We start from the raw sequence: 24,416 nt of genomic DNA on the forward strand, positions 1-24,416 counted from the left end.
AATAGTTTTTATAACAATTCTCGTAACTAAAACTTTTCTTCATAGCTAAAACGTTTTAATAACTATTTTCGTCACTACAACTGTTTTATAACTATTTTCGTAACTAAAACTGTTTTCATAACTATTTTCGTGACTAAAACTGTTTTAATAACCAATTTCGTAAAATTGTTTTTATAACTATTTTCGTAACTAAAATAGTTTTATAACTATTTTCGAAACTAAAACTGGGTTTATAACTATTTGATATCAAATTTGTTTCATGGTAGAAAAATGGTTATTTCACTGCTTTTATAACTTTTTCCCATAACTGAATTTTATATATATATATCTTTTGTATTTTTGATATTAAAATCTGATTTATGGCAAGAAAAGGCTTCTTTCTCTATTGAGGCGGCAGTTTATAATGTTTGTTTCTCCCGAGTCCAAATGATTGTACAGTACGTTAGGAGACTGTGGTTTTTTCAACTAAGGTTTGGCAGTTTTTTTTTCTCTTTTTATTTCGTTTACTCTAGTTTGTTTGTATGGTGAATTTACGTTGCATGGAACCAATGGCTATTCAGCAACGAGACCAACGGATTTCCGTGACTTCCGAACCACGTCGAGAGTGAACTTCTATCACCAGAAATACACATCTTTCACTCATCAATGGAATGCTCGAGAATCGAAATCGCGGCCACCGAGGTGGCACGCCAACACCATACCAAACACGCCACTGAGGCGCTTTCTTTTCCTCTTATTCCAAAGGCAAAGCTGTTTTCCAGAAGAAGATTCCTTGCTTCTTTAGTTCAAGAGGCTGCCTTTGTTGCTCGCTGATAACAGAAAACCGTTCCTTAGGTCAGTTTTCCCTGTTTATTGATTTTTAACAGAGAAGTTTCACAACATTAGTAATTTTGCATCCTCGACTTTTTTTATTTTTTTTTGAGGGGGCGTGGGGTTAGCTTCCCCAAAACTTAAATTCGGTGAACCGGAGATATTTTATAGTAAGAATGCCATGACTTCCGCTCTGCAGTAAAACTGATTTTTTAAAAATAATATTTCTGGTATCAGGACTTTTTTTTTTCTTTTTTTATCCTGAAGTACTGATAATTTGGGCTTTTTTCTTTTCTTTTTTTCTTTTGCAAATGTGCCTTGTGATCAAACATATTTTTACAGATTTTTACCGAGAAGCCTTTTATTTGTGATTACGTGATGCTATGCTCGTTCGTTTTTTTCAAAACACTAATTTTGGTTTTGTTTCATCTAACAGTCTACGTTAAAATTTTTATGTATCGCCTCGAAATTAATTTTTCAACTTAAAAGCTTTTTATGTAAATTAATAAAATTTTTGTAACAAAATCAAACTTATTCGTTCGAAAGCTTATTCCAGCGAGATAATTCAAAATAAGAGAAAGTATTCGCTTTCAGTTAACTGATAACCACAGAATACTATCCATTAGTCAACAACTGATATTCACTTCAAAGAAGAACAAGCTATTCTCCCAGTGAAAGTTTTCCAAATAACTTTGGGATTATTTTTCAGTCACCTCATTAACTCATACTTCTTCAAACAAAGCATCGATGTAGAAAGAAAAATGAATTCGTCTAACAAAGGGAATCCCTTAATATAGGGCCCGTGAAAGACGAGCCTTTGTTCACGGAAATCAAAAACATCATCGCTCGCTCTCTTTTCAGAATCTCTCTTGGTATTTTCTCTTTTCGTGTGTGTTTGATCCAGTCAAGGACAAGTTATTTGAATAATCATGCATTTCCTCCCTTCTTTGTACACCACGTGTAGGGAAGAGAGGCTACGTGACGGAGAACAGACCTTTCGTTTCCTGAGCGAGGCATTTTTCAAAGGTGTTAACCAAGGCACATCGGGGTTCGAAGAAAATATGTAGGCTAAGTTTCATTTGATACCGTTGCTTCTTTTTTCCCGTTTAGTCATTTATATTCATCCCTTATTCTTATAGATATCAGCAGTTAAAAGCACCACGAATAAGATCAAACTTCCTTAATTAAAACTGACGATCTGTTGGTTACGAAAGAAATTTGTTGAGAAATAAAAATAAAGACTGCACAAGACACGCGTCAGCCTCTCCCCACTCAAACGAAGCGCTTCCTTATCTACGTCTGGGATTGGTGAAACCGATCGTGACGTCAGAGGCACGTTCGCGGAAGGGTGACTCAAATAACCGGGATTTTTGCAGCTGGAAAAAGATGTTCTGTAGGGAATTCGGTCAAAAGTTGTTGATTTAGACACAGTTTATAGCCATTTACACCGTAAAGGGAAATGACTACACGAATCTTTCACAAAACCAAAGAGAGAGAGAGAATTTAACGAGAAATTACGTCACTCAACAACGTTTAAAACCCGCGACCCCGGGCGAGAGAAAACGGAAACGAAGGGAGACGCGTGCGTACGTGAGTTTCGGCAGAACAACAACTCGAGACGACCAGATCGAGCAGAGTTGGTGTTGGTGGTGCTGGCACACGCGATATAAAGGTCCCGACGAGAGCTCGTCCACGACACTCCTGAGTAAATCGCACGTTCGAGTTCACTCCCTGAGACATAACCTCCCGCACCGATGGCTACAGCTGCTACAAACGTGGTCTATAATCAGGTCTTTAAGGTAAGGGAGCACTCGGGCTAGATAGAGATGGTGTGCAACAAAGGAAGAGTTGAGTTACGCGAAGAATATTATTTCAGACGTCTTGTATTTTTATCGAGACGACGGAAAAAGTGATCGATGGAAGTGCTTTTGTTTTCAAGCTGTGCTGCTGTACCAAGGTTTATTCACCTCTTCGAAGATGTCTGCTTGTGCTGTGCAGACAGACAGACAGACAGAGATGCTGGTATACCCACCCAATCTAACGAAATGAAAGGAAAATCGATATTGGATGTGATAGTGAGTTAGAAAAATAAAACATAGACGGCTGAAAACGAAAGAAATTTGCCCATTTAATTAAAAACGCCTTTTACAGGAAACGTTTGACGATGCGTAAACAAAAGTCAATCAATATTTGATAATAACTGAAAAATAACTCATAAAGACCATTAAATATTCAAGTAGACACGATGAGGTTTCCGTCAGCCGGGGAATATTTCCCGACGAAGGCGAGATGATTTTGATACATATTTGGCAAAACGGAGAAAATGGGCTACGCTGTCTGTCTACCTTAAGGAATCGATAGCCCGAGGTACACGTTCCAGCCTTTCCCCGGTCTGCAGAAGGCTAGTCTGAGAGTACAAGAGGGTTTTGGAAACAAAGCATAATTTTGATGCTTGTTCCCTGTGCGGTGCGGAATACCGGGGTTTATTTATTAATGATTTTATAAAGGATTGTTTGCAAAGGCTATACGATTTTTGAAAATTACAAATTTACAGAGGTGAATGTGAAAGTGATGTAGAAACATGGAAAATACTTTATAATATATATATATATATATATATATATATATATATATATATATATATATATATATATACTTACATATACACACACTAAAACATGGATAGATTCTAAATTTTTGAGTTATGTCTCTCTCTCTCTCTCTCTCTCTCTCTCTCTCTCTCTCTCTCTCTCTCTCTCTCACACACAGCTGGGCGGTGGCCCAGGTTTAATTACTGTCAATCTTAATTGCTTTGGCATCAAAACACGTTTTTGCGACGGACTGAAATTCTTTCATTCTTCGACCAAAAATTTCGAATAGATTTTTGGGAACGTAACGTGTAAACATTGAAAGTGTAATGAAATCGTAATTTTTTTTTTATATAGAATATAGTTTAAAGTGCACACATATAATAGGTCACAACATATTTATATATGTATGTATGTATGTACACACACACACACACACACATATATATATATATATATATATATATATTATATATATATATATATTATATATCATATATATATTAATTTATATATACATACATACACATAACGTAAAACCTCCTCAAGAAACGAAAGAGCGGAAATTCTCTCATATCCAGTTTGAACCAGCTGCGGGAATATTGACTCCCGTGTCAAACCCTTCTTGCCCCCGACAGAGCAAATTTCACCTCAAATCAATCCTTTAATGGTCTATATATGCTCCAGAACGAATGCCAAGTCATCTTCTTCAATGATACGGACGGTGAGGTGAAGATTCCTGATTTTTTTTTTTTTTTTTTTTTTTTTTGTTTTTTTTTTTTTTTTTTTTTTTTTTTTTTCAAGAACACGTACGTACACACGTGGGCGAGACAACGCAGTGTTTATATTATGTATGTGGATACACGTGATAGCATTGGCTTTCTATTATTATTATTATTACTATTATTATTATTATTATTATATAAGAACTTTGGAAGGTCAGGATGCATTGGGCAGAGGAATTATGACCCCATGTAGAAATGGACAAAGTTGAAGACAATTACGAAGATTATTATTATTATCATCATTATTAAATGCTAGATTAAATAATTATGTTTTTTTACTGTTATTATTGCACGTTAACTTCGTAATGCTAAATTTCCATATCAAATTGAGTCTATATTGTTTTAGTTACAACAAGAAAAGCGTTGCGTATCTGTTCTGAAGTAAACAGCCCCCCCTTCCCTCTCGTGTTGCCAGACCACAGACAAACACGCACTCGAATCTCTCTCTCTCTCTCTCTCTCTCTCTCTCTCTCTACGTGCAGTGGTATCACTGACAACATCGGCCACAAGAGCATACAGCAAGCAAGCAGGCAAGCAAGATACAATGCAGACGGATCGAAGGTATAACGAATTCACTCCGGCCTTATAAAACCCGCAGTCCCACCACAACGCGTAGGTCTCTCTCTCTCTCTCTCTCTCTCTCTCTCTCTCTCTCTCTCTCTTTATATACCTCAATTTTTAACCGTTTCCCTCTCTTTCTTCCAGTAACTTATCCTTGAACCATTTTCTCATCTATCTGTATTTCTCTCTCTCTCTCTTACACACACACACACACACACACACATATCTGAAGGCAAGGAAATGTCTGCACTATCTTGTAATATCAATTATGACATGAATAGCTCATCGTTCATATTTACACCTGAACAGGATAAAGTCAATATTAATGACTCGACATATAAATGAAATATGTCTGGGATAAGAGGGCCTGTCCTACCATTTTTTTTTTTTTCGTTATTTTACCCCCTTATCATATTGTTGGCGAATATACGGCCTCCAGTGTGTTCCAAATAAATGTAAAGTTCGTTCACTGCGAATAATAGGCAAATATTGCTTTAAACTACCTGTCAACAGATCTGAACGAATAAACGTATGATAATTTACACGTGTAAATCGACAAAATATGTAAATCTTGTAATTACCACGAATATGTTTCTAAAAATTCGTGAGGATAGAAGTTTCTTTGCATAGTTGGCCACGATTCAAGAGGTTAATGCATTTAGTTTTGGCTTTTTTTTTTCTTTTAGTTATATACCCTTTTACTCACAAACACACACACACACACACACGCACAACACGCTCTATTTTTTGCCCTGCTTTTCCATTTATAATGAATGAAAATTTACGGGACAGTCCAGTTCATGTTATGGTACTCTGAATCTCTTTGCAGGTACAAGTGCGTTCTTTTTGCCAATAATGTTGATGACGTTTTAATTTTAATCTGTAAATCTGTAAATCTCTCTCTCTCTCTCTCTCTATTGTCTGAGATTTCTGTAACCTGATTCCCTTTGTGAGTTTTTCCAGGTAGTGATTTTCCCCAGGTCATCCATAAATCATACGAGTTTAGTATTCCACATACACATTCTCTCTCTCTCTCTCTCTCTCTCTCTCTCTCTCTCTGGATTCCAGTTTTATCTAAGCTGACCCACTTGTGTATGGTTTCACAGGGACTAAATTTTCCCTAGATCCATGAATCGTGCAGTTTAGTATTCCACATCCATCTCTCTCTCTCTCTCTCTCTCTCTCTCTCTCTCTCTCTCTCTCACATCGATGTTATGTAAACGCAGACTTTATTTTAAGAATCCAGAAAGTTGCACCTATGACGTCATGAAACTCGAAGGAACGCTGCCAGGCCCGTTTATTTTATTGCTCTCTCTCTCTCTCTCTCTCTCTCTCTCTCTCTCTCTCTCTCTCTCTCTCTCTCTCTCTCTCCTCTACACCTGGAGTCCTTTGTGATTCACACAAGGTCAATAAGACGTCACTGCGCAACGGGTGGCATTATTATTATTATTATTATTATTATTATTATTATTATTATTATTATTATTATTATAATAATACCATTGAAGGAGTGCCTTTAGTTTTTTGTATGTATATTGGGATGAGATTGTTAGTCCTACGATCTTATCTATCCTGGTTTGAACTCACCACACTTGACTCATTACCATGTACATATTACGATGCTTGGGTCAACAAACAACCAGAAAATTTTAGGAAACGAGGCTAAATCACTTCCCTGGCTGTAATCGAACTTGGGAATAATTATAATAATAATAATAAATATAATAATAATAATAATAATATTATTATTATTATTGTTATTATTATTATTATCACTTTTTTTAGATGCTTGCTGTTGGCCATCACGACCTTAATACCTTTAAGCAAACGAATTTAAATTAACCACAAAAATAATAATAATAGCATCACCATTCATTAAAATGAGTGTGATTTTACGATACTACAGCCGTTTTGAATTATGATTGGTTGGTAACAGCCCTCGAAGGTCATTGGTCGTCTTAACGGCCGTTCGCGTCCTCTCATTGGCTGTTGCTGACGTTGGCATCCCTTTGACCTTGGCTGGTGTGATGCCGAGAACCGCCCCTACCCCCACCCCCCCTCGCAACGACCTTCAAGAGCATCCGCTAGATAGTCATAATCTTGAACAAGCAGTGACACTGCTCAGTCAAATCACTTATTTTAATTAATAATAATGATATAATAATAATGATCCTGAAGGGGCAATGACATTGCCCTGTCAAGCCACTTATTGTAATAATAATAATAATAATAATAATAATAATAATAATAATAATAATATTATTATATTATTAATACCTAATAATAGTATAGTAGGAAATAAACATCCTATTGGGCTAAGAAGATAGACATTCTGGAGAGAGAGAGAGAGATGGGGGGTGGGAGGGGGGGGTGGCTACGAGAAATATTATTGTACACGGCGGCTGTCTGTCAACCAATTATCAAAATGATTAATGCTTTGTCATTTGCATGTACCAATAAGAAAATGTCTGTTATTACTGCTTACGGAACCGACAAAATATTTACTAGCTAAGAAGAAATGCATTCTGAGAGAGAGAGAGAGAGAGAGAGAGAATCACGTTACACATTTTAAGGTCTTAGCGTGTGTGGAAGAGTGAGAAAGTGTAACCTGTACTATTCACGTTATACGTTTCCAAGTCTAAAATGTGTGTGTGTGTGTGAGAGAGAGAGAGAGAGATATGCTGATATGCTTTTGTTTCAGTCTTTGAAGACTTACAAAGGTTAATTAAGAGTGAAGAGACTTAGGTTTGGGGTTATGGTTTTGAGAAAGAAATATCACTAGGAAATAGAGAGAGAGAGAGATATGCTTTTGTTTCAGAGTGAAGAGACTTAGGTTTGGGGTTGTGGTGTTTTGAGAAGGAAATATCACTTAGAGAGAGAGAGAGAGAGAGAGAGAGAGAGAGAGAGAATCCCCAGCTAAAATTAGCCCCAACGCCCTGCCGGAAAAAAAAAAAACCCAACTCCATGAAAACTAAGTTTCGGAGAACTTTGTCGGAAAAGAACCTAATTGCCGGTGTGTTTACAGGAGCCATCTCTCAAGAAGCGTCGTTTCCTTTTACAGCACTTTTAAAAGTCCAATTCCTCTTCGTTTTCTTTATCTCCCTCATTTGTCCCTCCGCTTTTTCTCCCTCCGGTGCGAAATCCAATCGCCCCGATGACCGGTAATGTATTCTCCTCAATTTGCCGAAGGTGGGTCAGGGGAGACTTCATTTTACCCTTGAATTAATTTCGTTTCTTTTTCTTTTTCATAGATGGGTGTTTTAATCCATGCGAGGTTCCTGGTTGGTATTGTAACCTGTGGGAGCTGTGGGTATTCTATCCTGTGGGAGTTGTGGGTATACTAACCTGTGGGAGTTGTGGGTATCCAAACCTGTGGGTATTCTAACCTGTGGGAGTTGTGGGTATCCAAACCTGTGGGAGTTGTGGGTATCCAAACCTGTGGGTATTCTATCCTGTGGGAGTTGTGGGTATCCAGAGCTGTTGGTATTCTAAGCTGTGGGAGTTGTGGGTATCACAACCTGTGGGACCTGTGGGTATTCTAACCTGTGGGAGTTGTGGGTATCCAAACCTGTGGAAGCTGTGGGTATTCTAACCTGAGGGAGCTGTGGGTATTCTAAGCTGTGGGAGTTGTGGGTATCCAAACCTGTGGAAGCTGTGGGTATTCTAACCTGAGGGAGCTGTGGGTATTCTAAGCTGTGGGAGTTGTGGGTATCCAAACCTGTAGGACCTGTGGGTATTCTAACCTGTGGGAGTTGTGGGTATTCTAACCTGTGGGAGTTGTGGGTATCCAAACCTGTAGGACTTGTGGGTATTCTAACCTGTGGGAGCTGTGGGTATCCAAACCTGTGGGAGTTGTGGGTATCCAAACCTGTGGGACTTGTGGGTATTCTAACCTGTGGGAGCTGTGGGTATCCAAACCTGTGGGAGTTGTGGGTATCCAAACCTGTGGGAGCTGTGGGTATTCTAACCTAAGGGAGCTGTGGGTATTCTACTTAGTGGGAGCTTCCTGGTTGGTATTTTAATCTGTTGGAGCTGTGTATATTCTAACCTGGGTATTCTACCCTGTGGGAGGTGTGGGCACTCTAACCTGTGGGAAATTTGTTTATCCTTTGGGTGCCATATGGGTATTCTATCATGTGGGGGGCATGTGGGAATAATATACGTATTCTATTACGGGAAGCTTAATGAGTTAGGTTATAACAAACTATGGGAACAATATGGGAGTATTAATATAATAATAATAATACTTTTTTCATAATAATAATACTAATATAATAATAATAATAATACGACTCTCTCTCACTATATATATCTTTTATGTTGTTTCATAAAGCTGCGACGATTCCGACGCGACGAATAATAGCATCTACGAAAAGTAAAGTCATTATTTTGTCGTTTTCCAAAACTAGGACGATTTTGCCGCATCGGGAGCGATAAAGAATTTAATAACGGAGTCAACTTTTGTTGGCAACTGTTTCCCTCAACCTCTCGGGTATACTTCTTCCTCGGTGGGATCTACTTTTACCGATAATACCAGAGTCATAATCGTCTGTCGTAAGTTTCAAAGTAATTAGTTCGCAAACTAAGTTTGCATACAAATAATAACGTTATTATTCTTTCATCTATTGATCACGGTACTGAAATAATAATAATAATAATACGCTGAATGATTACGGAAACCATTATGGATGTAATGATGTATCAAGCTACCCGTAAGTATTAATGAAATCATTTATAAATTTGACTACTTCATTTTTCACGGAAGGGGGGGGGGGGGGTGGTGTTGGGGGAGACACGGAAATTGACAAATATTTCATGCTCATTGGTATTTTTAGTATCAAACTATTCATGGGAGAGAGAGAGAGATATTGTCAATCGCCCTTTGTATAAGGCTTCCTAATTAAGAGAACAAACAGCATTACATCCATACAGATCTATACGAACACTTAAATTATATCATTATATATATATATATATATATATATATATATATATATATATATATATATATATATATATATATATAGTATGAATTTAAATGGGGCAGAACCTACAACCATCCATTCCGAGATTATATTTTGATAAAAAATAATATGTACTACGTTGATTACACACAAAATCTCTCTCTCTCTCTCTCTCTCTCTCTCTCTCTCTCTCTCTCTAATATATATATATTATATATATATCTATATATATATATATATATATATATATTATATATATAATAATATATGTATACATATATACATACACAGCCATACATACATACACCTGTGTGTATTTGCATGCATGTAGCGGCTGCAGTACACGAAAACATACATACATACTTAATCCTCGTCCCGGAAAAAAAGGACAGTCATGAATATTATATAAAGGAAGACATACTAAGGACACAAACAAAAGCGCTCACACACACACACACACACACACAAACGGGCATATTCCCTGACTCATAAATAGCTGAAGTCGTAGAAGGCGTTGCTAAGCTGGAACGAAGGGCGCCCCCGCCCGAAAGGATAAGGGTGTGGGGTGGGGGGGAGAAGGAAGCCAAAAGAAGAAGGGCGTCTGGAAGTCAATGTCTGCCTCCGTCAGCGAGAGAGAGAGAGAGAGAGAGAGAGAGACGAGAGAGAGAGAGAGAGAATTATTGTAGGTCTCCTGAACAGTGAATTATTACATAGTTGTAAAAGTAAGTATTTATAAATCTTTGGGAGAGAGAGAGAGAGAGAGGAAGAGCGAGAGAAAGTCTGAGTCTGGGGGAACGTCACTAAGCGATGTTTTTGCCTTGCCGACTCTCAGTAATTCAAGCGCTTGCCTCCATGCTTTCTCCTAAGCTATCGGCCGAGCAGACACGTGTTGGGTCCCAGGGCGAGGAAGGAATGACTGACGGACAGTTAGTTACCTGTAACCTTATAGTGTGGTGTTATTGACCGAGGCAGTGATTATGTATCAGGCATCAGGTTATTAGCCGATTGTTGTGTGGTTCGGAAATCAGGTGCACAGAGAGAGAGAAACAACCTCTTATAATTTTTCAACAGAAAGGCCACAGGGAGACAGACCAGTTTGCAATGCATTCATTTATCATTTCTTTAGTTTTATTTATTTGTATTTCCATTATATTTTTCCATATTCCATGCTTAACTTTGCTTTTTGTTTTTACATTATTATTATTATCATTTTTTTGTCTATCACATTCCTCCAATTCGACTGGGTGTTATTTATAGTGTGGGGTTTATTATTATTATTATTATTATTATTATTATTATTATTATTATTATTATTATTATTATTGCCAAGAAATTATTATTATATTAAGAATTAATTAAGAATATTTTCCTATTATTTGGGGGAAAGGGGGTAAATTATCACAACATTCTCTCAATACATCAAGTGATTATACGTGCACTCTCATATATTTCTTTATCGTTTACTGTATTATTTACAGGCTTGATTTCACAGCCAAGCCTGACATGTGATAGACGTTGCTGTCTACGTATTAACTTTCATTAAAACATCTGGGACTCAATTCCCAACGCTGAGCTCATGGCCGATCAAACCTCCCTCATGCAGAAGCTATGCAAGATAATCAACATTGAGAATTACTGTTAGATTCAACTGTAAGGAAACAGTTACTTGTGTTGGCTTACAAAAATTTTCAACCAAAGACAATTAATAATAATAATAATAATAATAATAATAATAATAATAATAATAATAATAATAATAATAATAATAATAATAATAAGCTTTAATTTATAATGTTTTGGACACGTGCGTCAATCTCTAAACGTGTTCAAATAATAAGGAAACAGTTACTTCTGTTGCTTACAAAAAATGTCAACAAAAAGCAATAATAATAATAATAATAATAATAATAATAATAATAATAATAATAATAATAATAATAATATAATACCTACATAACTGAAAACTAATATTTCCTCAATAGCAAAGACGAATTAAACGGAACACAACAGCAGCCAAAGAAAAAGGCTATAAAACACGAGCGCAACAAAATATAATAAGAATAACAAAAACAAAACAAATAAAGATAAGGACAAAAAACAAACAAATGCAAAACCGCGCCATGAGAGGAAACCCTCCGGCCATCAGGTGGTAGAGACACACCTGAGATCGATTCCAATTATCCTCTATGACTGAGGAGGGGGAGGGGGGCACCACCGCAGGAAAAGAAACGAAACACACACATGGATGCAAAGTGCATTTGTGTATGCATGCACACACGTGTATATATATATTTTTACTCACGTTAACACTTGTTAATATACACGAAAATATACGTTAACATAGACGTACGGAAACAGACAGACATATATATATATATATATATATATATATATATATATATATATATATATATATATATATATATATATATATATATTATATATAATACACACACACACACAAACGCACACATTTCCACAGCGTCAACCACCGTGTTCCCAGTCACAGCACTGCGCTATCTGCTTTAATAAATACTACTGCGCTTCGGAATAGGGTATTCCAAGATAATCAAGCAAATTTGCATAATGCAATTACTTCCATGAGACGTAAATACCGGCGAACATTTATAATAGTGGTGTGTCTTGCCCTGGCTCGTGTCGCTGAGGATTTCTTTCGACAATAATCATGTCTTCTTAGTTCATATAAATGGCCCACAGTCAGAGAGAGAGAGAGATTCACTTTCAAGACAAATAGGGGTACATAACTCTCTGATAGTTTTCCTGTTTAGTAACCTCTCTCTCTCTCCTCTCTCTCTCGCTCTCTCTCTCTCTCTCTCTCTCTCTCTCTCTCTCTTCTCTTGCAGATTCAGACACAAAATGAATAATTATGATGAAGGAAGATCAAATATTATGGAAAAGTTGGATTTTTTAATGTCAGAATTTCTGGAAATGAAAAAAAGAACATACCAGAAACAGGAAAGAGACATGGGAAAATCCTTATTACTATCAGTATTAAATAGAAGGAGAAAACACGCAAACCATCATAGTGATGAATGCGCAGGGTTTAGTTACGAGTAACTCAAAAAGAAAAATAGAGTACTTAGAAGAACTAACCCCAAAATGAAAAGAAAATAGATATAATGAATATCAGTGAAACCCTGGTATTCCCAAGAGACTGGGAATGATGATCAAATAAAAGGGTTCCAAACTTATAGATCAGATAGAAAAAATAGGAATCAAGGGGGAACCGCAAATATATGGGAGACAAAAAACAAGGTTAAAAAATATATGAGAAATATAGTAACTCAGAATGTGAACTAATAGCGGTAGAATTTGAATCTGAAAAATTGATGAACATAGTAATATATAGACCTCCTAATACTAAAGAGTTTGACTTAATAATTGAAAAATTGGATGATATATGTAGAAATCACAAGGACTGGACTATTCTCCTATCTGGTGACTTCAACTTTCCTTTCGTAGAATGGAAAGAACGAATAGGAGATTGTGGTTGTACTTATACATATAAAAAAGAGAGTAATAGTAGTGGCAGAAGATAAGAGGCAATTTGAAAAGCTATTAGATATGCTACTAGAATACAACATTCACAAATAAATCACCTGCCAACAAGAAAGGAAAATACTTTAGACCTAGTATTTGTGAACGAGATGAATTATGTTAAAGAAATAATAGTTTATAATGCGAGTATTTCAGACCATAATGTCATAGAATTAACAGTTCATTCCAAAGCAAGTGAAAATAGAGATAAGCAAGAAATGAAAAGTGGGAAGGATATGGAAAATACAACTTCTACAGTAAAAAATATAAAATGGTCAGAAATTAATGAAGAATTAAACAAAGATTGGGATAACATTTCGTAAGTGATGACATAAGGGTAAATACGGAGATATTATATAAAATATTGGAGATAATAGTGGAAAAATATATACCGAAGAAGAAAAGTAAACATCATTCATGCATACCAAGAGACAGAAGAATCTTGTTCCAGAAAATCAGAAAGTGGAAAAAAGGTCTTGCAAAAGAAAAAAAATGCATGGAAAGTTATAGAACTAAAAAGTAAGATAGAAAATGCAGAAAAAAAGATTATACAATCAAAAGAAAATGAAAAACGGGACTTGGAAGCAAAAAACCCTATTAAATATCAAGCAAAACCCCAACTATTATACTCATATGCGAAGAAGATGAATAAAGAAGAATAGAAATAGGCCCTCTGAGAATTGAAGGGAGATTAACGAATGAAAAAAAGGAAATTTGCAACATACTGGCAGAACGATATAAGAGAGAATTCACCCCTAGAATAGATAATGAAGATAATGATATAGAAGTAAGGGAGGATGAAAATAGTGAATATTTAGCTGACATAGATATTAATGAAGCTGATATTGTGCAGGCTATTAATGAAATTAAAAATGGAGCTGCTGCAGGGCCTGGATGGAATTCCTGCTATTTTGTTAAAGAAAGTAGTTCATTCTATCGCAAAGCCACTTGCAATATTATTAAGACAAAGTGTAGATACAGGCAAGATATATGATGAGCACAAATTAGCGTATATTACCCCTACTTTCAAAAGTGGATCAAGACTAGAGGCAAGTAATTATAGGCCTGTGAGTCTAACATCACATATAATGAAAGTGTATGAAAGGGTAATGAAGAAAAATATTATGAAACATTTAATAAAAAATAATTTGTTTAATAAGGACAACATGGTTTCGTACCCGGAAAAAGTCAAAAAATGACACAAACCCAACTGTTAGTCCACCGTGAAAACATATTCAAAAATATGAAAAGCGGAAATGAAACAGATGTGGTTTATTTAGACTTTGCAAAAGCTTTTGATAAAGTAGACCATAATATATTAGCGAAGAAAATTAGAAAACACAATATCGTGGATAAAGTAGGAAGATGGTTAAAAGAATTTTTACACAACAGAAAACAGATAGTTATTGCAAACGACGAGAAATCGGATGAAGCCAAGGTAATATCCGGTGTGCCGCAAGGTACGGTGTTAGCTGCAATACTGTTTGTTATTATGATTGAAGACATAGACAATAATGTTAAGGATTCGGTAGTGAGTAGTTTCGCAGATGACACAAGAATAAGTAGAGAAATTACTTGTGATGAAGATAGGAACGCTCTACAAAGAGACCTTAACAAAGTATATGATTGGGCAGAGGTAAATAGGATGGTATTTAACTCTGATAAATTTGAATCAATAAATTATGGCGACAGAGAAAGAAAGCTATATGCATATAAGGGACCTAATAATGAGACCATCACAAATAAGGAAGCAGTTAAAGACCTTGGTGTGATGATGAATAGGAACATGTTATGCAATGATCAAATAGCAACTCTGTTGGCAAAATGTAAAGCAAAAATGGGAAATGTTGTTACGGCACTTCAAAACAAAGAAAATCTGAACACATGATTCTGCTTCATAAAAACATATGTTCGTAGTCCACTTGAATATTGCAATATGATATGGTACCCACACTATCAAAAGGATATTGCACAAAATAGAGAGTGTACAAAGGTCCTTTACAGCTAGAATAGAAGAAGTTAAGGACCTAGACTACTGGGAAAGACTACAATTCTTTAAAATTATATAGTCTGGAAAGGAGAATAGAACGCTACATGATAATTCAGGCATGGAAACAGATAGAAGGAATAGCAGAAAATATCATGGAACTAAAAATATCAGAAAGAGCAAGCAGAGGTAGATTAATAGTGCCCAAAAATATACCAGGAAAAATAAGGAAAGCACAAACAGGGACATTAATCCACTACGCACCAGACATCGATAATGCAGCGTCTATTCAATGCGTTGCCAGCTCATCTGAGAATATATCAGGAGTGAGCGTAGATGTGTTTAAGAATAAGCTCGACAAATATCTAAACTGCATCCCAGACCATCCAAGATTGGAAGATGCAAAATATACCGGGAAGATGTACTAGCAACTCTCTGGTAGACATTAGAGGTGCCTCACACTGAGGGACCTGGGGCAACCCCGAACAAGATGTAAGGTCTGTAATTTAAGGTAAGGTCTCTCTCTCTCTCTCTTCAAATGGCCTGTCTCCTCATTCTCTCTTTTTCTCTCAGTGGCTTTAAAGAATTTAACACTGTCTCCCTCTCTATCTCAGTAGCTCTACAGTTTTAACAATCTCTCTCTCTCTCTCTCTCTCTCTCCCCACCTTTGTGCTCGACAGCGCGTGAATATTTTTAGGCAACCCCTTCAGTAAACTTGTGGTACAGAACCCAAAAATGGACGAGGAAAAAAACTTAAAAAAATAAAAACGTAACACAAATAAATGCCCTAAAATGTGCTGGCATAAGTGTTCACATACAGATGTGAAAAATATTGATAAAAAATATATTGAGTTTATTGATAGAATAGAGGGCGAAATGTAAAGGACTAATATTAATTATTAACTATAAATAAGAGTTATTAATATTACAAGAAACAAAGAGATGACTAAAATACTTTGCATTTTATATTGTGTGGATGTCTATATATATAATATATATATAGATATATATTAATAGTATAATATATATCATATATGTATGTATATATATAATGATATACTGGTAGGAAGTATATACAAACCAGCACAAATACAGTAAAAAAAAATCTGGAACCTAACAATGAAAGATGCAAAACAAAACAAAAGCAGCTGAGAGAGAGAGAGAGAGAGAGAGAGACTGGAGAGACGAGAGAGAGAGAGAGAGGTAAAAGGGACGTTTAGGAAACCCTACAGTACACTGTGGCACTGGGGAGCACCGCCCCTCCCCCCTCCCCCCCAACTTCTCACACTATAGGATGGCACTTTCCGAGGCACCCTTCCCCACTCCTTCCAAAGCGTCCTTAGCCCCCCCCCCCTCCCCCCCCCCCCCCCCCACCTCACCCCACCTCACCTCACCTCCGCCACCCGGCAGCAACATGCTGTATGGAGGAGTATCCTTTATCCCCTCCTCTCTCTCCCTCCCCCTTCCACTGTGGCACTAGAGCAGCAGCAGGAGGCACTCCCGACCTGCCTCCTCCTCCACCAAGACAATCCCCCTCCCCCCCATAACAGCCCCTACCTCAGCAAGTACCCCGTAGAAGAGCGCCCTACTACTATAACACCTCCAAGAGGCATTCCTCACTTTGGGAACTCCCCTCCAAACCCAAGTTCCCTTCTGTTCCTCCCCCCCAACCCCCGCCACACAACAGTGTCGTGGAGGCCCTTGGCCATCGGCTCCTCTTGCCCTAGTAGCAGCAGAACCAGAGGCCGAAGCGGCAAGGGCAGCAGCGGCACCAGCAGCTACACCACCAACAGGAGTGACAATCAATACATGATGCAGACAGCCGACTGCTGCTGCTGCTGCTGCTGCCTGCTGCTGCCCCAACAGTATAATTGTGTGCAATCGCTCGCTAAAACGTGCCTTCCTTCCTGCTGCCTTCTCTCTTACCTCCCCCTCCTCTCTCTTTCCCCTTAACTCCACCACCTCCCCCCCCCTCCTCCTACTATCACCCGAACCTCCAAACACTCACCGGCCTACTGGTTACCGTGTAAACGAAAGCGTTTTGCGTGCTTGTAGATGAAGGTCGGCATATTTTTAGGTGTCCTAGGCAGAGCGGTGCTTGCTTAAGGAGTGTATTATTATTATTATTATTATTTATTAAAGAATAGTGTCCATATGCTAAACAAAAATGGCCCAAATGAAGTCATAAAATGAACAGATAAATAAATCATATATATATATATATATAATATATATATATATATATATATACACACACACATACATACATACATTTACAGAGAGAGAGAGAGATTAAAACTAGTACATTAATAAATGACTCTTGGAAAATGAAACAAACGCGTAAAGCTCTGTAAATAGAGCACAGGTTAATGGGCGAAAACTCACTCGAATAAAATGTTGCAAACGACGAGAAAATCTCTATCATCATCTTGACCTCTTTTTCGGCGTAGTCCAGGGGGGATTGACCTCCCAGCCCGAAAAAAAGGTCTCGGCCGCTCGCTCGCCCTACAGGCTTATTTTTCTGTTCGCTGCGACTAATGCGGATGAGAGGTATTGTGTTAGCGGATGTGTGTTTACACACACACACACGCACATATGCATCTGTGTACATATTACTATTCTATATGCATACGCACATACTTATAATCGTAAGTAAGCAGACAGGAATCAGATTTTATATTATGCATAGCTCCTGTTGATAAAATTTAATGTCCATTACTTTAGGTTCTCCCTCTTGACAGGTGTCTTTTTCATCTCCCACCTGTTGGCAAATGTCCACAGCTTCATTTCATTCACTGGTGCAGAAGTCAGATGTCTCTGTCATGTTCCACCTGTTCATAGATGTTATATATGATTTTTCTCTATACCTGGTGAAAGATGCTTTCTTCTATTCGTAGTTTGTTGGAATTAATCACTGCTACATATTTGTGACAGAAGTCTCTTATTTCCCTTACTGTTGACAAATGTCCTTAATTTATTCTCCTCGTTAGCAAGGTCTCTTTACCATCCTGTTTTTAACAACCTATTAATTTCCCTTTCGTTTACGTCTATGAAGCTAATTGTCTCATGTATTTCTTCATCTTAGAGAAGATTCATTTTATGCCCGCATACGCCTCTGTAACTTAACCCCCAACTGACAGACTCTTCTCCCATTGCAGAAAAAGATCGCCGATGCCGTGAGAGTCGGCATGGGCGGTGGCCTGTGCTTCTGCGGGATCAACATGTACTTCAAGAACGAGAAGTTCTACGACGACTGGGTCATGCCCCTCTTCAAGAAGATGGAGCCCGAGACGGCCCACGTCATGGCCAAGAAAGCGGCCAAGTACAACCTCGTCCCCGTCTCCAAGCTGGAGGAATCCAGACTACTGGTGAGTACTCAACCGCAGTCGTCCAGTAAGATCGATGTCGATAGCGAGTCCCTGAGCGAGCAAGACAGTGACAGAGATAACAAAAGCCTGGATGGGATCGAGCGGGAATTCGACGGTGCCAGCGAAGAGCTGATGAGTCCTCCGTACAAAACCCCAGAGGAGCTCGGTTTCAGCTCCAACCTGAACTGCATAACCAGAGTTTACGACTCCGAGTTCGAGCCTGACGACTCCTGTCCCGGGATCTGCATTGAGGACGCTACCAATGGGAATGACAATTCCGTGGGATGCCACTCCAAGTCCTGCAACAACTGCAGCTCCTGTCAAAACAACAACGTTAAGTTCCCCAGTGGGGAGACCAGAGCCGGTGGGATCATCAGGAAATCATACTTGAACGAAATGAACCACTACAGAAATGACTTGAGAGCCTGTGAGTCTCCCAAGAGTGAAAGAAATTGCGTCACTCCCGATTCCCCTTCTCTGAGTATGAGGGTGAACATCGCTTCACCCTTAAGGAGTAGCAAGATGTCCCTGGCTACTGTGGTTGACGGCACAAACCCTGCCTATGACCAGGACCGCGTAGAGGAAATAGACTTGGTAGACAACAAAGTTGACACAGAGTGCAACTGTCACATCGAAGAATGTATAGTTAGCTGTAAGTACGACGATGGCAGCAGAACAGATATCGTTCACATTATCAACAACGCCGAGGGGGGATGCAGCAGATGTGGAAGAAATGGAAATGGAAATGGAACAGTCACTGTGCCAACCGTAGCCGAACAGTGTAACATCACAGGTCCCATTGCTTCTGTTTAGCTCAGGACGAAAAGTTCTATTTTGTAAATCATCTAAATCGCTATGCAGATGAAACATATCTTACTACGTCTCACTGAACTGTAGGTTCATTTTTCACAGAAATCAAGCAAACTCTATTCATTGGGGGAACTTTTCGCAATGCAAATGGATACTGTTTATTGATAACTTTGAAAATGCCACGTGGCTTCTGACTGATACGCTTATAATGATAAAAAGAGGACTCATTAATTAGAGAGCTGTCGTAAGCACTACTGCATGGCATCACTAAGATTTATAGTAAAAGGCAATGGATTCCACAACCAACTCTATCTACTGCCTTGCATGACAAACGCTTAGCTGATAATGCATGGTTACTATCTTACTGGTTACTCTTCTTTCGTTTTATTTTGTTTTAAAAGTTTATTTGTTTAAAATATGATTTGAATCTTTAAACTGAGTTATATAAACCATTTATTTTTTTTTTATTTCATATGGTTTCTAATTCGTTTGATTTCACATTCTTTCTTTTCTTTTCTTTTGGTTTTCAACAGACTCCACCATCATCATCATCTTCTGCCTGTACGTGCTCTGCACCCATTGTGGGAGAAGCCCTGACGTAGCAAATTTTGTCGCGAAATCCCCATTTCCGACCAAAGCCTTCAATGCGAAGTTGCTGCTTCTCTCATAGCCTGGGGAGGCCTTTGGGGCCATGGAGCAAACATAATACCAGTCTACTGAAGTCCTTTTTCTCAATAGAAAACCCAGACCCACAACAAGCCTTTAGATAACTTGGATACTGTGCCTCCCGAGAACATATACAGTACATACCTAGGCTAGTTTGAATATATGTACTCTGTTTATGGGCAGATTTGGAAGTGCCATATTTAGTGTAGTAAAGATTCTGGATTAGGATACTACTAACCCCGTAAGTATCTAGTCATCAGGAAGTGCTCTAAATTAGAGCAACAGTACTAACCACTGGCATTTTGTAAGCGAACTGACAAGCCTAGCCTGTTACACCTAGCCTGTTACAACTACAGGACAGTCGATGTTAGATTCTGCATTCTATAATGTAAAGCGGTGAGCTTCATTTATTTATATTACATATACTATACGGAAACTTCACTCCTACTTCTGCTTTGTTGAATCGCAATGTAAATGTTATTTTGAGACCTTCACATTATTGCCAAATTTCACATTTTTTTATGAGAAGAGTTGTTCATCAGAGGTTAAATTCAGGTATGGACAGATGAGTATCAGTTGCTGATTTCAGATGTTTTTTTTCGGTGACTTGCCCACATTAGGATGTCTTTATCCGAACTGTAACTTTATACCCTCTTGATTCAAGTTACTCCACATTCCAGTATATTCATATGTTATGTAGAAATTTATCTAGTAGTGCAGGTTGCCAATTTTAACATTTCTGTTGTAATGACCTGGATCAGGAATGTCAAGAAATCAATTTTACCAGGGCAGTCCATTTAACGTAAAAGGCCAACGCAAAATTCTAAACATTCAGTACAGGCTCAAGGGGAAAGCAAGGCTATACGAAGCTTCAGACGATGGTATTACTATTTTAGACTAGACAACGATTCCTTTCGTGAAACTTGTTATGTTAAGTTACTTTTTATTTATCTGAAAGTGATTTTTTAACTTCAGGTTTTCATATTCGTAAACATGAATGATCTTTCCACCTAGGTAGCTCACTTGAACTCGCAAGCTAAGCTTTGCTTCTTTGGAATAAGCTGATATGAGCGCGAATCTGTGAAATTACCTGATGTGAATGCGGATCCACTATTTGTGATATAAAGTTTTTATTCTTTTAGAAGATGTGTTTAAATTGCATTACCCACTTCTCACATCAAGTATGATATTTAGCATTGCACATACACACTCCTTATCTAAGAGTTTCAATACAAAAGTGAAAGGTTGTACACAATGTAAGTATATAGTGTATATACAAGCAAAAGTTTTTTTTTAAGTGTGAATGACAGATTAGCTTTTGGCTGTTACTGAAAGCACAAAAATAAAACTGCAAGCATATTGCTGTTGAGTGGCTCGAATGGTAATTTTGGTTTTTTGTAGTGTTTGTGGGGCTACTCTATATATCCGGGGCAGATCTTGTGATCATTAACCTAAGCCCAGCAACATTCCATATCATGAGATGCCTGATTTTTCATCAGAGACTGAACGTCTCCAGTTGCCTTGATTGTATATGCACTTGGCGGGGCTGTACAGTGGGCTTCTTTGTACATGATACACCTCAGTCCCTTCCTCCTGATGGAGGGTTGCCCGCTCGAGTCTTCCTTCTCTGAATTTCCATCGTGGGTTTCAGATCAGTCTGTACCCAGTCCTTCACATTTCCTTTGACATCACACCTCCACCTTATTCTCGGCCTACCCTCTTCCTAATACCCTTTGCAGTCTACATGCATACATCATGTTGTTTACATACCAGATCTTTGGGGCTACACAATCACAACCTTCTTTGTGATTACCAAATATCTTCAGCCTACCCTCTTCCTACTACCCTCTACAACCATTGCCCGATTTGTTTCCATTCTAGTCCTTTGGGACCACAAACATCATCATCCTTTGTTGTGAATGCAAAAACACTTGTCTGTTTGTATTCTTGGTAAATATGTGGGCATCGTAGGCCCCTTATCCGCGAACATGGTGCACGTTAAGGTCCATGGGGAAGACTTGGACAGATGTATCAGGTAAAACTGTAGCTCACTGTACATAAAATGCACAGCTAGAAACGTAAGCAGAGTAAAATGCATGGCCTCTTTTAGAAGTGCCTCAAGAAAACGGCAAAATGTGGTCAGGTCTTCGTTGTCGAAGTCTGTAGAGCAGAGCGGCTATGAAGTTTGTTTTGGTGACTCGAACCGGCTGAACAGGTTCTGACAAGCGGTATATTAACTGACAGACAAGTGCCGTTTGGCTCAGCAAGCTGCCTTTCCTTCTCTACAAAATGGTCCGGAAACTTGTATTCTTGACGTTATTTTTGTAAACATGAATCGCTACTGTCTTTTGCACAATTAAACTGTACTGTAATTTGGGGATCTCTCTTCAAGCTTAGTCAACTGAACTGACAGAAAAAAACACAGGTTACAGTCCTCTGAAATGCAGCAATTCAATTTCACAAACTTCACCAATGAAAAGCAACCATTCTAAAAGTGATAGGTTCAACAGTGGATAACCTAACGAGATGCCATAAAGATGCTCTACTGTAGCATTATTTTAAAAACTTAAGTCTCTTTTTCCCTGTACAAGAAGGAGTATATTGGTGTTCTGAAAAGCTGTCATAGAATCCTTTAGCTGACAATCCTATCGACGGGCAGCATTCTCACTGTATAATAGGATATACTTAGTCATACAGGGACGCGATCATAAAAACCTACGACAGAGTGGTTTGCTTAAAATAGCAGCATTTTTGCTGTAAGATAAAATATACTTTGCACTATAGAGATGTGCTCAAGGGAACTTTAGCAGTGCTGTATGAAATTTAGCAACGTTTCACTGAGAGATGAGAATGACAAGGTCCTTCCGAGATGTGATGCTGAAAGCCGTAGGTGGAACTGTGTCAATACTGGCAGCTTTTTCACCTTCATATGAGAGATACAATGAAAGCCTTTAGCAGGCTTGTTTCAAATCTGGCAACATTTTCATTAAGATGAGATAGACTTTGTCTTACAGAAGAGCTATCAAGAAGGCCTTTAAGAGAATTGACCATTACTTTTATTGTAAGATGATAATAGCCTTGTCAAAGAACTGATACCATTTTCACTGTAAAATCTGATACTACACCCAACAAAGATTGACAAGATTGTGATCATGAGAGCCTTTAACAAGGGTGCCTCAAATTTAGCAGCGGTTGGTATCTAGAGATGCTGTCATGGGGTTTTTCAGATATGAAAAAAAACTAATCTTTCATTATACCATACACAGACGCACCCATACACACACATTATATAAATTTTTGTCATATACACCCTGACAATCTTTACATTCACAAAAGTTAGCCTGATGGTAACGTCATTGAAATGTAGATGCTTCCCACCTATTCGCTGGTTCGAGTCCACCTGATGACGAACCGCTTATGGCCTACGAATTCCCCTTCCGAGTTATTTATATACGTGTGTATATATACGATATATTAGATAATATAATCATTTATATATAATATAATAATAATATATATATAATAGCTATATATATAGGGAACAAATGACATGATTATCTCTACCTAGGTCTAGGGTAATGTCTCACGACAAGAAACCACAACACAAAACACCGTTTAACTCCAAGGTCGCTTCAGTGACCTCAATTTAATCTCCCGTAGCCATTTGTATACTACTCATTATCCCTACAGACGAAAAATAAACTTAAAACAAATGGGAAAAATTAACACTTAAGAAAATGAACAAGATTACATTTATCCATGGTGTTCTATCGTTAATGAACAAAACTTGGAGAATAATGCTAAACTGCTATATTTTCTTAGATTATTAAGAAATTGGATAACATAACCATTACACGAGAAAATGCGTTTAAGCTAAAAGTGCAGAGAATTCATGGTAATCTTTAGGAGACATCGTATTGATTAACGTTAAATATAGCTAGCATTTTATAGTAAGCTGTAATTGCATTAACTTTTAAATTATTGGCAATGCCATCAACACTACCTATCAAGAGAAACGTTAAACCTGTTGCTCGGCTTCTAAAATGATTTGAAAAGCTAATACGATTTTATTTACGGATTTAATAAACAAACCAAATATTCTCCCTTATTCAAAGCTTATGTTGACACTAATTGCGCATCTCTGGGTAACCTTCCATATCGAAAATCGCTGGATAATTTAGTTAGGTAGGTAATGAGGGTCATTTGAAACATTGAACGTGATCGATTATTGCATTCAACACACTTTGCTTTAATACAAAAATTTCCTTTGAAAGTCAATATTAATACTTAAAGTCAATAAAGTGAAATATTAAGTGCTT

At 37.7% G+C, this 24,416-nt stretch overlaps 2 protein-coding genes across 2 annotated transcripts; both read left to right on the forward strand.

Moving 5' to 3' along the window:
• Nucleotides 1–2,430: 2,430 nt before the first annotated feature.
• LOC135203109 (dihydroorotate dehydrogenase (quinone), mitochondrial-like) lies at nucleotides 2,431–21,241 on the forward strand. Its single transcript, XM_064232739.1, has 3 exons — nucleotides 2,431–2,609; nucleotides 18,412–18,621; nucleotides 19,965–21,241. The coding sequence occupies exons 1-3, from the start codon at nucleotides 2,565–2,567 to the stop codon at nucleotides 20,031–20,033; spliced, it is 324 nt and encodes a 107-aa protein (XP_064088809.1). The 5' UTR covers nucleotides 2,431–2,564; the 3' UTR covers nucleotides 20,034–21,241.
• Nucleotides 18,628–19,958, forward strand: LOC135203108 (uncharacterized). Its single transcript, XM_064232738.1, has one exon. The coding sequence runs from the start codon at nucleotides 18,754–18,756 to the stop codon at nucleotides 19,432–19,434; it is 681 nt and encodes a 226-aa protein (XP_064088808.1). The 5' UTR covers nucleotides 18,628–18,753; the 3' UTR covers nucleotides 19,435–19,958.
• Nucleotides 21,242–24,416: the final 3,175 nt, after the last annotated feature.

Source organism: Macrobrachium nipponense, chromosome 33 (genome assembly GCF_015104395.2).
Source record: "Macrobrachium nipponense isolate FS-2020 chromosome 33, ASM1510439v2, whole genome shotgun sequence".
Taxonomy (NCBI): Eukaryota; Metazoa; Arthropoda; class Malacostraca; order Decapoda; family Palaemonidae; genus Macrobrachium; species Macrobrachium nipponense.

Bases quoted from the DNA above. Each gene is read 5' to 3' on its own strand.
- LOC135203109 (XM_064232739.1), top strand. From the start codon at position 2,565: ATGGCTACAGCTGCTACAAACGTGGTCTATAATCAGGTCTTTAAG. The intron at 2,610-18,411 runs GTAAGGGAGCAC...CTCCCATTGCAG, and splicing joins TCTATAATCAGGTCTTTAAG to AAAAAGATCGCCGATGCCGT. The intron at 18,622-19,964 runs GTGAGTACTCAA...GGTTTTCAACAG, and splicing joins TGGAGGAATCCAGACTACTG to ACTCCACCATCATCATCATC.
- LOC135203108 (XM_064232738.1), top strand. From the start codon at position 18,754: ATGAGTCCTCCGTACAAAACCCCAGAGGAGCTCGGTTTCAGCTCCAAC.